The sequence below is a fragment of the Centruroides vittatus genome, unplaced genomic scaffold (genome assembly GCF_030686945.1).
Source record: "Centruroides vittatus isolate TY-2023 unplaced genomic scaffold, ASM3068694v2 scaffold_324, whole genome shotgun sequence".
NCBI lineage: Eukaryota > Metazoa > Arthropoda > Arachnida > Scorpiones > Buthidae > Centruroides > Centruroides vittatus.
The window spans coordinates 6,134,544-6,152,426 of NW_027122701.1; the positions used below are offsets into that span (position 1 = coordinate 6,134,544).

Consider the following 17,883-nt stretch of genomic DNA (forward strand, 5'->3'; position numbering starts at 1 on the left):
GTTACGTGACAAGAAAGTTAGCCTCAAACTGAAAGGTAAATTGCACAAATTGGTTGTTAGACCTGCAATGTTATATGAGGCTGAGACATGGGCAATCACAAGAGCCCAAGAAAGAAAGATGGAGGTGGCGGAGATGAGAATGTTGAGATGGATGTGTGGAGTGTCAAGGAAAGATAGAATAAGAAACGAGTTTATTAGAGGTTCTGTTAAGGTGGGTCCCTTGAGCAGGAAGATGCAAGAATGCAGGTTGAGGCAGTTTGGCCACATAGAGCGAAGTAGTGAAGATTATGTTGGAAAAAGGGTTGGAAAACTGGTAGTGAAAGGAAGGAGGAAGAGAGGAAGATCAAGGCTGTATTGGAAAGATGAAGTGGAGGAAGACGTGAATCAGATGAGACTTAAGAGAGAAGACACACTTGATAGGAAGAAATGGAGGAAACATATTAAAGAAGGAAATGCTGACTCCATATAGACATGGGGAAAAGGCAAAAATGAAGAAGATTATTATTTCTCATTAGTACATAATTGACATTTGGCATTGCATTTAGTTAATACTGTTAAATATAAGAACTTTTAATGAACATCTTTTAGAACAACATGGCTATCTGTAAGCCAGAAAAAAAATTTAATTATCTTACACCAGGGTAAATTAAAATTAATGACATTACTCGCGTTAAATGGGAAATGTAAATTGGGTGATCCTTGTTGTACCATGCTTTAGCCAATGGTGTGCTGCTTATCGTTAGTCTTGTGATTTTTCTCAAAGTTGTTCGTCTATGTGTGTGTAATCTGTGGAGCCAGCAGCACAGCATCACTTTGCAGCAAACTTTTCTTTGACTTCAGCAATTTTTCTTGCATTGTGCATTATTTCTTGTGTTTTTTTTTTTTTATTCCATAAGCTTCTATGTGATTTAAGAAAGCTAGTGTAAGCATAAAGGAAAAGAGTGAAAATAACAATAGAGGTGAAGAAAGAGATTATATGGAAGCATGAAAATAGTGTTATCATCTCAGATCTGGCTTTGTAGTTTGAATTAAGAAATTATTGATCTATACCATTCTCAATTACAATGAAGCAATAATGTTGCCAAAGGAGTTGCTATGATCACCAAGCAAAGATCACAGACCTAAGAAGTGGAAAAGTTGCTCTTGACTTGGATTAACAAAAAGCAGTTGGCCAGTGACAGTCTCTGAAATACTGTCACTGGCTTTTGCAAAAATTTGCTCAAGAAAACCCCAGTTTTGAGACTGTGTTTAAGGCTGGTTTGAAAAGTTTAAGAAGTGAAGTGGCATTCACAGTACAGTTTGGCATGGAGGTTCAATCCAATAACATTGTGATTTTAAAAAAGGTGCAGAAAAATTTGTGAAAGAATTTGATGTGTATGTGACTGCTGAAGGTTTTATCCCCCAGTAAGTGTTTGTGATGAAACTGGACTGTTTTGGAGAAAAATGCCAAACAACATACATAACCCAGGAGGAAAAGGTTTTTCCTGGACACAAGCCAATGAAGGACAGGCTAACTATTTTGCTTTGTGGTAATGCTAGTGGTGATTTTAAGGTGAAACCATTGCTTGTGTATCATTCAGAGAAATAATGTTATGAAAAGCAAGTTGTTTGTCATGTAGATGGCTAACAATAAGGTCTGAGTTACCAGACAGTTTTTCTTGGAATGGATCCATGACATTTTTACTTCTAGTGTGAGAAAATATCTTAATTAAAATAACTTGCCACTGAAGTGCCTGCTTTTGATAGACAATCCTCCTGCCCACCTTGGAGGTTGAGTTACTGGAAGAGTTTGACTTCATCATCATAAAATTTCTGCCTCTTAATACGACTCCACTGATTCAGCCAATGGATCAACACGTCATTTCTAACTTTAAAAAGTATTACACCAAAGCACTTCTTCCAAGGTTGCTTTGAGGTCACCTCATCTTTACAAACTCTAGTAAGTAGTTCCTGCTTTGCCAAATGGCATTACAGAGATTCCAGAGATTGTGTTTTAATCATTGGTATGTGACCCAGTGTTTACCAGGAGGCCTGAACAAAAAAGTCAGACTGAAGAGTACTTTGGCTCTGACGATCAAACTCCCAGATGGGGTGAGCCTTTCTTGCCTTCAAATCCAACCCACTCACTTTCCTTACAGTTTTGTGTTCAATCTGTTCTGCACTTAGAGTACTCTACCTTTTGAGAGTATGGCTCTTACCTTTACGGTCAGTGGGGTCACCTTCCCAAGATAGGTGGTCTGCCCAGTACAGTACAGGTACTGGACTATAGGTCAAATAGACCCATTATTGTTTCCATCAATTCCTTTAGCCTCTCTAGATTTCCTTTACTTAGTGCTAGCATTCAAAGTACTTGGTTGTGGAACTGTGACCAGTTTATATGGTCAGCCCTCTTTTGGAAATCTTCTGTAAGAGGGCACTCAAGTACATAGTTGACATGCATCTGTGAAATCTGAATTTTAGCTAGTTTTTCAAATTAATTAATTCTTACAATTTTGGAAAGCAGACAACAGAATTCATGGGAAATTTTATAATTCTTTCTATTAAGGCAACCGGTCTCATGCTGTAACATTGTAAAATTTATTCTTACCATCTGAATTCATCATTTTCTTTCGTCCCAACCACAATCTCGTGACAGTTCCTACAGTGAATCTATAAAAACCCGCTTCTTCTCCCCTCGGGGGAGTCTCATTCGATCTGCTGTCAAACGTGCTGAGTAACGAACCTTGGATTACTTAGTCCTTGCAGTCACGAACAATTGACTGAGTGCCTCGTGGATAACCAGTGCCCTGACCCGGAACCACGTAGGACCTTCTTGGGCCGAAAGTTTCCTCTGAAATTTCAAAGAGGTATGATCACTGATTATTGTAACTCTCTCTTGACCTCTTACACGGACTAGAGAATTAGCTTTACATAGAGAGCTTAGAATTGTAACTAATTATTTTTTTTCGTTGATTTCAATAAATATTGTTTTGTTGTTAAAATGGTGTCTTTACTCGACTGTTGCCCATACCTTATTGTTGGCTCCACTGACCTCCTCCATTCGCGTAATGCGTAACAAAACATAATCGCCATCCTTGACAAATGAGTATGTCAATGACCTGTTGCTGGAAGGAGCTTTCTTTGACCTCCCCAGTGGCTCACACGTCTCTGTGCATGTCACTATGTACTTGAGTGCCACATCTGCAACAACCATTTCTTTGTCCAAATTTGGACTTGAAATGGAGAAACCACCTGTGTCCAGTGAGGACTTGGGTCAGCAACCAATTACAACTTTTTGGAGTTAGGCCAATGTTAGGCACAAAGGCATAGGTTGAACTACCTACTGTACTTAGGTTCCAGCACTCTTGCCACTATGTCATTGATCTTTGCAGTAGAATACCCTTTATGTAACTGACTGGAGGTTCTACTGTTTCTGTTACAAATGGGCCCCTAGCTGCCTCCTTGGCTAGGTGATTGGCATACCAAGGCTTGGCAACTGACTTGCAGGACCTTGAACTCAGCCTAGAGGAGCCTCTGGCCTGATTGTGTTGCAGAGAGAGATTTTGAGGGATTAGACAGAGCCTACTAGAATTGTTGATGACATCATATCTCTGGGAAAAAGCATGGACCTGTAAATTGACAATGCTGACACCAAAGGAACACTGTACCAAGTTGTCTACCGACAAACTTGAACTCTTTCAAAAGGAGCATCAGAATGATATGCTTGAGGAGATGCCCTTGGAGGAGGAGGGGGGAAGGGAGGATGCACTTAATACTCTTATTAATCGATGTGTGCACAAAATGGGGTGAAGTGCAAAGTTTTGTTGAAAGGTATCATCTTGATCAGGCAGTAGCAAGCCATGACATTAACCTTTTCAATGACAATGCTGTGTCTCACTTGCAAAACATTGTGAAATGTAGGCAAAAGCAAATTTTGTTAGATAAATTTTTAGTGAAAAAGAGGCTTAATGAGTCCCAAGCAGCTTTGCTATTGAGAAACAGAAAATCCAAAAGGTGAAAGAGAAAGTTTCTTAAGTACAGTTTCCTGGTGATAATATGGAGAGGAACTCCCATTCCAAGAAATAGCATCTCTTTCCTTCCACCCCCTCTTCACCCTCCACTTACACTGTCAAGACTTTTCAGCATGAATAAGGATGAATGAAATTGTCTTTCTTATTTATAAACTTTATTTGTTATTCAGTTGATATGTTATAATATAATATTATGTTTCATTTGTAGGTATTTTACGGCTAAAAAGGATTTGTTTTGGTTTGAGAACAAATCAGTTTCCAAACAACTTTTAGGAACGAATTAAATTTGTAAACTGAGGTTTGACTGTACATAAAAAGGAATTTACTTACAATATTTCATGATTATTATCTTGTTTAATAAATTACTTGCTTTATAAAACTCTGTAGTTATTAAAAATTAAAAGAATATAACATTAAAATTTTAAAAATTGTATTTATTAATGACAACATCCAATTAATAAGAATAAATATCAGTAAAAAAATTAAAAAAAAGATTTTTTTAAACAATTATTTTGAAAATAAATATATTTATAATTATAATATTTAAAATTATGGATAATTTATACAGATTTTTTTTACAGAATATAATAATATAATTTACTTTTATTTTTAGGAGATGATATTAAACCTTGCCCTTGCTGCAAAGTACTAATTGTGAAGATGGATGATGGATCTTGTAATCACATGACATGTAGTGTTTGTGGAACAGAATTTTGTTGGCTGTGTATGAAAGAGATATCAGATTTGCATTACCTTAGGTAATTTTTATCAGTAGTTTTAACATTAAAGTTATTTAATAAATTTTTACAATGAGTAAACAGTTTGTTCATTAAATATTTTTGAGTGAAATAGGTTTCTATCAGATCAAAAATGTTTTGTCTAGACTTAATTTTAAATGGATATGCAGTTCATATGCTAAAATTTACTCTAGATGTTTATGATGTATTTTCTCATATTTATATTAAAACATTATATAAAATTTTAAATTTGCTTGGTAATAGTAATATAAATCTGCCAGATTTTTATCAGGCTATATTAAGGCAAATTAATTTGAAACAAAGGAATTAGGCTAAAGATAAGCAATTAAGCTGCCATGTTGTTATAAGTTTAATAATAATAAATTAATTTTTAATTTAGGATGCTCTGGAAGAAAAGACTGGATTTTTATTATATTAACTAACTTTAATATAGTTTGATAAAAAACCAGGAAATTGTTTGGTATTACTAATGTATCAGTTATGTATGTTATATATAACTTTACACCTGCTTTTGAAGTTAGGTTATTTTAAAAATATTTCTTAAGTATTGTTTCTTAGCAACATCAACATTCCAAGCTATATATATATTATATAATATGTGTGTGTTTAAATATTTTTAAAAGAGCAGTTAAATAGTTATTATAATGTTAACATTTAATTATAGTCCTTCTGGCTGTACATTTTGGGGTAAAAAGCCATGGAGTAGAAAGAAGAAAATATTATGGCAATTAGGAATGCTTGTTGGTGCTCCAGTAGGAATTGCACTAATTGCTGGTATTGCTGTGCCTGCTATTATTATTGGAATTCCTGTGTGGGTAGGTCGTAAGGTAAGTATGAAATTAAAAGATCTAAAAATTAACATTTAAAATAATTTGAGAATTTAGTCAATAAACTTTAGATTCTAGATACATTGAATGCTAAGTACAATTAATTCTTAAAAAATAAAAAGTTATGAACTGTATATTTTATTATTATTACTCTGAGCCAGTCTGTTTCTTACTGCTCTGCTACATATTTTGTAGCATGGCAGTAATAAGGATGTTAGGTTCATATTACTACTGCTACTTCTTACAAGTAAACTTTGTTTTGATCACCTGATATCTATTGATTTTCACATATGTGTATGTGTGTTGTTCAAAGTCTACATATAGTAAAACCTATCTTTGTGGTCATCTCTATTTTTGATTACCTCATTTGTGACCAGAAGAAAAATCCTCAAAAATTTTCCATTAATTTAAATGGGATGTAGACCTATATTATGTGATCATTTATTTTTGGTCCTTTCTGTAGAAATCAGTCTCTGAAATTGACCACTTGCAAAAGTTGCATCAAATGCAATTTCTTTGCCATATGGAGCTGCTTTCTGTGTTTTGTTTTTAAGCAGTGATGGATTTAACTTGGGGTCCCTCTGCATAATTTTATGACATCATAGACTTACAATTTATGATAAAGCAATTTACCATGCAATTGTATATATTTTTCTGCATTTTTAGTCTGAGACCAGGACCTCTAGACATGTGACTCACAAACCTATTGGTTCTGAATAAACATCCTTCTTGTCTTTAAGTTGTTGCAAATTCTATAATACTGTACGAGGGGTGTTCAAAAGGTATCGGACCTTTATTTTTCCTGCGTAAACCAATGACGTACAGGAGGCCTCCCTTGGTGGAGATGTGGAGGGGACAGTCATGTACAGTCCTGAATTTTTTTTCTGCCCACAGGAAGCGTCAGTCGCTGGCAGTTGGCCTATAAGTGAGGACGTGTAATGAGCACTTGTCGAATTCCATTAAGTTGGAAAATGACTGAACAACATGAGTAGCGATATTGCATCAAATTTTGCCAAAAGCTTGGTGATACCCAAGTGGAAACCGTTCGCAAGATTCAACAGGCTTTCGGGGGACGATGCCATGAGCAACACATTGATAAAGGAATTCGCTTGTGCCAGTAAATATAGGTGGCGTATGAGTCGACCAAAATGGCTGCCACAAAGGGTATAGCGTGCTTGACAATGTACGAGAGTTATCTGTATGTTGTCTTTTTAATAACTTTTCTCTCTGTAGTCAAAACGTTTTATTCGCATTTGTATCCGACATTAATCCTAGTTGATTTCGTAGTTGTTTAAGTCACTATGATTACACTTTGTGACATTTTAGAATATGTGGCTGATCGAAAAAGATGTCTTACAGAAGGAGAGGAAATACCAAAACTGATAACTTCATATCTATCCAGCTCTTTCTCAGCAAACAATTCACTTCAGTTTCCCACAGCTAATTTTGCTGAGCTTAAAATTCTTTTATACAAATGTTTTCACTCTATCTAATATAGGCCATCGTCAGGTTTAATATTATAAATGTTCCAAAATGGAACGTACCGTTTTCGAATATTTTACATATTTAAAATTCAATAAAATAATTTAACTTTAAAATAAATTGAAAGAAGTGTGTATATTAAATAAATAAATAAACAAATAAAACATAGAAAACAAAGCTAAGTAAAAAGAAAAGATTTAAGGGTTTTTAAGTGTCATTCTTTTTTCTATTATATATTTCCACGCTGTTGGAAGCGCATTAGCATCCATAGCATTTAGGCAACGGTTTTTCATTTTAATTTTATAAATTTCCACCTTTTCCTTCTCCAACGCAATGGATGGAGAGTGCACCGTTTAAATGACTTTAGCCTCTTCCCATTTTACAATCGCTCCTTCAGTCTGTGCTATAATTGATAATATTGTGCTGTTGTGTCGTTTGTCAACGTTGTATCAAGTGCTCTTTTTCTTATAAAAACCGAGAATGATCTATAAAAGAACACCTAATATCTGTAGCTTGCTACGGAACGATAAAGACAGCGTAAAAAAGGAAGGTAAAGCTGTGGTATATAAAATTCCATTTGAAAATCAACAGTTAGGAATCAAAAAAGATTATGTGGGTATGACTAGAAGAAACCTGGCGGTACGTCTGCGATAACATACATACAGTTTTGACAAAGGACACAACACAATATTAGCAAGGGTGAACACATTCTATTCTAACAAACTACTTTATACCCATAGCAGCCGCCATTATGTAGTCGCCACTAGGTGTCAGATCTATTGTTGGCACAAGCAAATGGTACAACTGCTTCAAAGATGGCCACACACCAGTGGACAGCGAACTGCCTGAACGCGGTTCACTGTCCACTGATTATTTGTTGTTATTTTTGAACATACAACTTGAATATGTCCAAATTTGTTTTGACATTCATAAAACTACTATTTTACAATTAATTTTAAGTAAATAATGCTTAAATTTTAAGCACAGTTGCTCATTACTTTTATGTTAACAAAATGTTTGGACTAACCTTCCTAGATGCAATTCAAATTTTGTCTTGATGAAAATTCAAAGTCTAGCAATTCACTGAAATCCTTTCAAAATAAAGTTCAAAGAAACAAAGACTGTTCCAGGAGAATCACTATCTTCAATCAGTACTGATTTTCAAATTTTCTTCAAATAGTGATCTATGTAGGATCTCACAGCTGTAATAATTAATAAGCTGTAATGTACTGCTACAAAAATAACTTGCAGGAGAGTTAGAGAAGACAAAATGCCTCTAATTTCACAACATAAAACAAAAATTTATAATACTATTTAATAATTAAAAATCTAAAACAGGCTTTCTGAATACAATTGTTGCTGTTCATATTTCATTCAAGTGAGCAAAATTTCTGTTTATTATTATTATGTTGGGTTTTGTGAGTTTTATTCGGTTGACACTGGTGGTTGTGCACTACGCTGGACCAGAGTCAAGGCATAGTAATCAAAACAAAAATTAAAAAACTGCGTCAGTGTGTCTGTCTGTATTCAGGAATTTCCTAACAATATGACATGTACAGTAGACCCCCCCTATAACACGGTAGATAAGTTCTGTGTTATATGAATCCGTGTTGTACAAGTCACTTAAATAGATGAGCCAATCACAGCCTGGCACATGGGTTGTGATTGGCTCATGTATTTAAGTGACTTGTACAACACGGATTCATATAACACAGAACTTACCTATCGTGTCATAGGGGGAATCTACTGTATTGGCCTTCTGTAGTGTGATGTATGTGTTTCTATTCAATTGTACTATGCCCAGGCTTTTGTGTAGTGTGTGAGGTATGACACCTGTAGAGGAGAGAACAGGTACAATAAGCACCTTATCCATCCTCCAGATGCCTTATTTCCTGGGTGAGTTCTGTGTACTTACTGATTTTTTCAGTGCATGTGTTTTGTACATTGTGAGTATTTGGAACAGATATGTCTATGATGTATGTGATTTTATTGTGTTTGTCAATGAGTGTGATGTCTGGTCTGTTGTGGTAAATTGTTTTATCTGTGATTATGGCTCTGTCGTAGTACATTTTGTGCGTGTTTTCCAATACTGTCTGTAGAATGTATTTGTAGTATGGTTCGTGGATGTCTACTAATTTGTGTTTCTTTGCAAGCTCTTGATGTATTATATTTGCTACTTGATTATGTCTGTGTAGATAATCTGTCTGTGCCAAGAGCTTGCAACCAGAGGTGATGTGTTGTATAGTTTCTGGCATGATGTGACATTTTCTGCATGTGTCATTTGTGAGTGTTGTATCTTTGAGTATGTGTTTTCTGCAGTTTTTAGTATTTATGACCTGATCCTGTATGGCAATCATGAATCCTTCCGTCTCCCCAAAGAGGCATCCCCAGCTAACCAGCTGTTTGATGCAGTTTTGTCAACAAAATCCTGGGCCAGATCATAAGGATGCCTGCCATGGAATGCCTTTTGAGCCCATGATTGCTTAATGGTGTCTATGCTTTTTATGTGTTGCTGTTGTGTTCATATGTTGTGAGTGTAAATTTAATGGTGTGTTATTTGAGTCTGCTAGAGTTACTGCTTTTATGTAATTGTGATGTTTCCTGTTTTTTGTAGAAAAACTCTCGCAGTGACTGTATTTGTTTGTAGTGAAGGTTAACTATGTCAATCAGGCCACGTCTGCCATCTTTACGTGGAAGGGTTAATCTTTCTGTGGTGGATTTAGGATGATGATGATTATGCTTAGTAAGTGTTGTTCTTGTTTTCCTTTGGAGTTGCTCAAAATCTGTGTGAGTCCAATGTATAACTCCAAAAGAATAAGTGAGTACTGGGACAACATATGTGTTTATTGCTTTAACTGCGTGTTTTGCATTTAACTGTGTTCTGAGAATAGCATTTAACCTACTTTGGTATTCTTTAATTAATCTTTGCTTTATTTGTTGTATGTTCTGTTAGTTTGGTCTGTTGGAATCCTAAATACTTGTAGAACTCACCCTCTTCCATCGATTCAATAATGTCTCCATTTCCAAGTGCAAAATCTTCTTTCTTCAGGATTCCTTTTTCTATGTGAAGTGTTTTGCATTTATCTAGGCCAAATTCCATTTGTATGTCCTTGGTGTATGAATGTGTGATTTGTAGGAGTTGGTGAAGTTGTTTTTGTGCGGATGCATAAAGTTTTATGTTGTCCATGTACAGTACATGAGATGTGACAGTGTAAACTGTGTTGTTTTTTCATGTCTGATATTGTAGCCATATTGTATTGTTTAAAATGTTGGATAATGGGTTCAAGGCTAAACAGAACCAGAGAGGACTCAAGGAATCTCCTTGAAAAATTCCTCACCTAATCAATATTTGGTTTGTTTGTATGGAAGTGTTATGAATTCTGAGATGTAATGTTCTCCAGTGCTGCATAGTGTTTTTGAAGAATGCAATGAGTGATGGATGTATTTTGTACATGTATAGAATATAGAATATGTAGCAGCCAACTGTGTGGAACAGTGTCGAATGCTTTTCTGTAGTCTATATATGCCATGTGTATGTTTTGTGTTGTTTGTGTGCTTGCCGTAAAATTACTGAATCTGTGAATAACTGTTCTTTGCATCCCCTGTGATTTCTATGGCCTTTTTGTTGTTCTGTAAGAATGTTGTGTTCTTCAACATGTTTGTATATTTTGTTTGTGATACAGGATGTGAATAATTTGTAGAGTGTTAGAAAACATGTAATTGTATTATGTGGGGTCTGTGGTACTGTTGTTTTTAGGTTTCATGTAGGTGATGCCCTGAGTAAGAAATTTTGGCATGTCTTGTGGATTGATGATGATGTGTGTTAGGTGTTTAGCTAGTTCCTGGTGCAGTGATGTAAACTTTTTGTACCAAAAATTGTGAATGTTGTCAACACCAGGTGTCTTCCAGTTGTGTGCTCTGTTAACAGCATAGCGGATGTCGTGTACGTTTATTTCGGCACAGGGCATAGTTGATATGTTGTGCAAGTTTCTGTTCTTCTCCTCGATCCAGTCTACATCAGCATTGTGTGTAACAGCACTGGACCAAAGAGAAGACCAATAAGTTGTGAGTTGTTGTTCTGTTGGTGTGCCACTGTGCTGTGTATCAGTGTTTGTTTTGTTACCAATTTGTCTGTAAAAGAGTTTTTCATTGTTTGTGATTGATTTATTTTGTTGTTTTTGTAGTGAACACATTTTGTATCGTTTGAGTCTATGTGCTTTGGCTACGAGTTTGTTTCAGTGTATCAATGTATTCTGTAATGTGTGGTTTGATTTTCTTGAAAATGTTTTTGAATTGTTTCTTTAATTTCGGTGTTATGTTGTTTTTAGTGTATTGTGTCAGCCTGCCTAATTGCTGTCTAATGTCATTTATTTGTTTCTATTTTTCTCTGCCAGGCAGGCTTGTGATAGAATTGTGTTTTGTGTATATATGTCTGCGATTGTATTTTCAGTCCATAGTGTGTCATTACTGGGAGTGCCCCAGCATAAACTAATGTATGAATGTCTGAGAGAGTAGAAATTAAATGGATGTAGTGTGGTAGTAAGTGAGTGTTTGCATAATTTAGTGTTTTTCCCTACTACCTTTGACGTGTTGATTTTTGGTATTTGTGGTCTTTGTGTGGGATCTGTACCTGTATATTTAGTGAGTGTTTCCTGAAATGTAAGTGAGAGCATATTAATTAAATTTATGTCTATGTTATCAGTGATGGATGAGGAAGTGTCTGTAGCATCATTAGTGGTGGTTGTTGTGTATGTGCTATTATCGATATTTGTTCTGGATTATCTTCAGGTTATGTGATCTTTATTAATGTTAACTGTTTCTGTCTGTTGATGTATTTGATCAGCAACCTGTTGTTTGATATATTCTAGTGTTATGGTATAAAGTTGTTGTGTATAATTGTTCTTTTTTGATCAAGAGCCCTTTGTTCGATGACAGTTAGGTTAGGATATTGTTGTGTGAATCTGCGGTGTAATTGTTGTCTGTATGCCGTCATGTTTGTTTCAAGTTTTGTGATGGTGTAGTAAGTACGGATGATAAACTCATTCATTTCTGATGTCCATTTCTTACATTTGCGTGGTTTTCCAGTCTTTGTGGTCTGTGGATGGATTGCCACAGAAACTTCAAGATTGGGTTGGTTCCTCACATCTGTTGAGGGCATTGCAATAGCCATGCTTGGGCCGGCACTGCTTTTGCCACCAGTAACCAAGAGAGACTGAGCTATTTTTCAAACGTGAGCCTTTGCCTAATCCACAAATGGAGACCTTGTTTACTCTTCACAGTATATTTATTGAATTTACAATAAATTTTTTGTTTATGGTTCAATCTCATGACAGTGTCATTTATTGCAATTTAATGAATAATTTAAATTGCATTACATATTACATTCTATTCTAATTTAAATTGTATATTCTGTGATTTTAAACTAGTATTTTTTGTTTTTAATTTTAAGCTGCATGCAAAATATGAACGTCAGTCAAGTAGTAGACACAAAAGAAATTTAATTGTGACAAGTGGTGTTATAGCATCTATATTGGTATCTCCTATATTGGCAGGCATTGCTGTTGGTAAGTAATTGTATTGTAAATTTTTCTTTTATATTCTTTTACATTATGTTATATTATTTACAGTATATTTTTATTTTCTATGCAATGATTTTCAGAAGTAATAAGTTTTTCAAATTGATAAAGAACAGTATTATAATACATTTCTTTTATAATGAATATTACAAAAACTGAGACTTAAATTTTGGTATTTGATGCTGACCTTTTACATTTTCTCTGGTGGTTGTTTCTAGAGTGAGAAAATTAAATAAGTTCCATGTTTTTTATTGATTGTGTCTTTTTTTCCAGTTTTGTTTATAAATTGAATAATTAAGTCATTTTAGTTTTTATTTAACATTAATTCTTTTATTAGTTAGTTCATTCTATCGGACAAGGTATCACTCAAAAAGGTTCACCAATGGCCAAGTAGATAAAAACCACTGAACACTGATGATTGGTTGTGGGTTTGTCTCTCATCACTGGACTTGCTATGTGAGTTTTCTGGGATTTATTCATGTGTCTAACCCCTAAATATGGGCCAATTTTCTCATAGAACCCTTCTGGGAGGCACTCTCTTGGCAGGGTGCCCAAGTTTTGCATTTCCTTATTTCATCAATGCAGTTTCACATATAATGTCTCATTCATTAAACTTATACTATCTTCACTTTTAGCTGTAATTCAGTCAACTTATCCCATGTTGAAATTTTTCTCTGTTGTGTGTCACACCATGTTGAATTTTTGTCGATGTTAAGCCTAACAAAAATTACATGTTTTGAAAAAATAATTGTGGCTATGGTATCATTCAAAATTATTTTTTTTATTTTGCATAAACAAAATAGATATATTAATAAATGTAAAAACAAAAATTTATATTTCGGAAGTTAGTTTTAATATAAAAATTATAACGACTAGTGACATCTAGTTTCAAAAACGTTCTGATGCTGAAACAAGATATCTCGGATTGTGACCTGCTGATCTTGACCAGTGGACCTGAGATAGCTCGTTTCAGCATATATCGGGAATAACATGGGACAGGTTAATTAAAAGCTTTATTAAATACATTGGATTAATTACATATGTTGTTGTGTATAATTGTTTCTAATGCAATCCTTTGTTAAAAGATGCAAAAACTCCATAAAAATGCTAAGGAACTATTATATAACATTATTTTAAGTTTATCCAACTATATAAATTCTGCTTTGTGAGCACTGAGGGCTTTTTTTACTTACTTACTTAGGGTTCAGCCAGGTCCACAATGAGGGTGGCCTGGTGGTGAGGACAGGGCCAGACATATCAAGACAAGATCACCTATGAAAAATTTCTGGAGAGTTGCTTGTCCAGATTTTATTCCAGGTCTGCCAGAGCAGCAGACCAACACCTTAACTGCCACATTCATCTGACCATCTATATATACATGTAGGTGCTCCCTTACTTATTAACAGGCTAGGTTTCCAAGGTTTCGTCTTAAGTTGCAATGCTTGTAAGTTGAAAACTATGCTAGAAAGTACGTTTGTACACAGAAATAACCATGTATTATTAATGTTTGATCTTTTAATATACTTAAGAGAATACATTATGCTCATTTATTCACTTGCTACTGCTTAATAGCAGGTGTTTCAAACATGGGTTTTTTTACCTAAACACTTAGTTTTATAATGTCAAGTTTATTTTTCACAGAATAGAGCAACACTTCTTGCATTTATCTCCGCTGCTAGATTTACTGTTGTTTTGGATGCATTTTTGAAGCACTAATTGTATAAGTTTATAAAAATTGCAAACAATAGTGACAAATTCTGTTACTCCAAAGTTATCAACTTTAAGGCCACCTCATCAGCAGTGATGGAATTTCAGAATTTGCACAAAAACAAAAAATGATGATATGCAATAGAAATAAATTGCATTATTTATTAAAAATTTATTTATTACTGGCCAAAGACTGACTACAATGTCACCTGTGACTGGCAAGAGAACTTCAGAATCCATGTGAAATTTAAATTTTAGCTGTATAGTCAAATTGTAAGTCTGAAACTCCATAAGTTGAATGTTCACAGGTAGGGGAGCTCCTGTGTCTTGTAAATCTTGCTTTATCATGTCATCAAATGGGTTCTTATTATTCTTGAGATGCTGGGAAGCTGGTATAAAATTAAATGTTGCTTAAAGACTTACTTTCAGTTTCTTATTCTTTTCCAAAATATTGATTTAAAAAATTTTTAAATCAAGATTTCCACAGTTCCTGGAGAAGTGAAGGAAATGTACTAAATTATCATTGGTTTCTTTAACCCCCTCTTTCCCTTCCAGTATGGATGCCATTTATGGATAACCCCTAAGGACATATGATATGATTATTAAGAGGAAAAAAACATATGGAGAAGTGTTTACAACCAACACTAAGACAGGATGCAATTCCTACTATCTTTCCCAATGTGCCTAAATATCTGACATCCAAACAGCTGCTGCATTTACTACTGTTATTTGAAAAACATTTCTCAGCATGTAGAAGATAAAACATTTGTTGTTAGAATATTGATGATATTGTAACAGACGGCAACTTGGCCTTACTAATGTAGGATGTAAAGATCATTATGTACAATTAGTTTCACTCACAATTTAGTTTTATGTAACCACAAGAATTCATTTTTTCACAAGAGAAGTTAATAAGTCTATAAGTAACACAGTGGCCAATAAAAATGCTAAGGAACTATTTGAATTGTAATTAACTAATAGAATAAACTTTTATATACTGAGGAATTTTTAATTTTCTTAATGTTTTTAACTTATTTCACAAATCATCATCAGATGGATCAACATTTGAATATGAAAGGAAATTAAAAATATGAAGGTTTACAATATAGAATAACTTACAATGTAATTATGTTACTATACAAATAAAATAAAAAAATAAAAACAAAAATAAATATAGAGTAATTAAATAAAAATAAAAAATAAAAAAATATGATACTTTGTGTTAATAAGAAATAATATAATTGTATTTAAACTTATTTTAACATAATGGTGTGTAAATCAGTTTATTATCTGACGAAAATACATTTAATTCATGTACAGTACATCAGTGTAAACTATATATGCACAATACAATATATATTGTGTTCACAGTTTAATGCTATCAGTGCATTGTGTTAAATACTCTGGATGAAAATAGGCCTAAGTTGCTGATAGTGCCATCCTGGTGGCAGCGTTTGTTTCTAGACAGATTTTGGAAGAGTTCACCAACCTTATAGTTTAGTAATCGTGACTCAATGAATAAGTTAGTATGTTATCTTCTGTTAGGAATGGCATGTGAACTATTTTCTTTTATATACAGTAGACAGCAATGACAATATTATGATGATACAGTACATGTTATATTAAAATATTACTGTATTAAAGCAGAATACAATAGAAACTCAATAATTTGTCACATCCAGGACTGGAGGGTGATGAATTATAGGAAATTCTAGGAGCAATAATTAAAACACATTTTGGAATACTTATGTAGTTTTAATTAACACAGTATGTAACTTATAACCTATTTTTTTACAAACAGTTTTGGAAAACATTTTATCAAAGCTAAGAATATAACTTAAAAAAGTACCTTACATACTTTAAATTTTGCCAGAATGTTAAAAAAAAAATTGTTCTTTTGGCTTTGTGTATGTGTACATATTACATTTTAAAAAACTGTGTAATTTTTTTTTTAAATTATTTTTTCACATCCCTTTGTGATTGCTAAGTTTTTCACATGCCATATTGTGATTAAGTTCAGAATTTCTGTCTCATTTTGTTGTTATCAAAATGCATTGAATGGTATAATTTCCTCAACTTCTTTGCAGTTAAAATGTTGAGAATTAGATATGTTGTCTTTGTCATCATTATCTGTATCTACTTCTTCATTATTTATGTCCTTTTCATTACTTGTTCTGTTATTTCATTATTGTTCAAAATTTTATATCCCAAATCTGAGCTATCCACATTTGGCCAGTCATTTACATTACTCTGTTCTGTTTGAAAAGTGTCATAACACATTCGAGAAACATCATCCAGCAATTGTTTGTTTTCATCACTGTTACTTCTGTTAAGTGCATCTGATGGTCCAACTTCAAGACAATGTTTCATTTGGAACATTAAAAGTTGCATGTTTAATAGTGTATTGTTTCCAAAATTTGTCCAAATTTATACCAATATCACAAGAAATAAAATGTTAAACAAATGTTTTTTGGCAGCAATGCTTCAAACTTTCAATCCCTCCCTGATCCATCAGTTGAATCAGAGAAATTGTGTTGGGAGGAAGGAAGATGCATTTTATATCTTTATCAACTTTTAAGTCATTGAACAGATGTGCTGGGTCATTATCCATAATTTAAAGTATTTTTTGTGATAAATTTTTATATCTAAAATATTATTTTACCTGAACTACAAATACATTACAAAATCAGACTGTAAAAATTTCTTGATCCATTCATGCATTTTTTGGGTGTAATAATCAACAGGCAATACTTTTCTATTAAAATTAATGCTTAATACAGCAGCTGACAAGAACTAGCTATTACATACTGTGTATGAAATATGAGTCAGCATCTGAAAATAACACCTTTTCAAGTTGATGAATTATAGAACATGATAAAGTATCAAGTTTCTACTGCAATGGAAAAAAAACAAATGAGCCTACTGTAATCAGCTGTTAAGAATAAACTTGTAATATTGTGCTGAAATTTTATGGTAAAATCATTAAATTATGCAACTGCAGTAGAACACACATACACTTCCACTGAAATAAATGAAAACAGACATTGAGGATAGAGTTTCCTTTATTTTTAGCAACTTACTAAAACTTCTGAATTTTTTTTACAGGTGTGCTTCAAAGCACATTTAGTAATTCATAATCTTCAGTTTATTTAATTTGGATATTGCATCAAGTAGTAAAGAACATAGTTTGTTATGGGAATTTAGATACAGAGAATATGGATACCAGGGTGTGGCTGTCTTTTTTTTTTTGCATATTTTGGAAATTTTGATTGACTTTTGAAACATTCTAGAATTTCTTTTTGGAAAAGTATAGGAACTCTGAATTGTAAACTACTATTTTTTTGGACAGGCAATTCAAATCTTTCATTTTCCATTTTTGCAGTTATATCAATCTGTAATGGGCAAAATTGAGAAATACTAGTTTTTAGTAATTTGATGCAAAATGTCAAACTTACAATTTTATTTTATAAAATTTATAATTGTTTCAGTTATTAGTGAGTTTGTGCATCAGTATTTCCTGTGA

At 33.5% G+C, this 17,883-nt stretch overlaps 1 protein-coding gene across 1 annotated transcript in view; it reads left to right on the top strand.

Moving 5' to 3' along the window:
* LOC136988248 (E3 ubiquitin-protein ligase RNF19B-like) overlaps positions 1-17,883 on the top strand; it is a 115,081-nt gene that overhangs the window by 59,186 nt on the left and 38,012 nt on the right. The window contains exons 6-8 of the mRNA XM_067286106.1: positions 4,624-4,768; positions 5,433-5,595; positions 12,527-12,641. Coding sequence (XP_067142207.1) covers positions 4,624-4,768; positions 5,433-5,595; positions 12,527-12,641 — 423 coding nt within the window. The remainder of the gene's footprint in view (positions 1-4,623; positions 4,769-5,432; positions 5,596-12,526; positions 12,642-17,883) is intronic.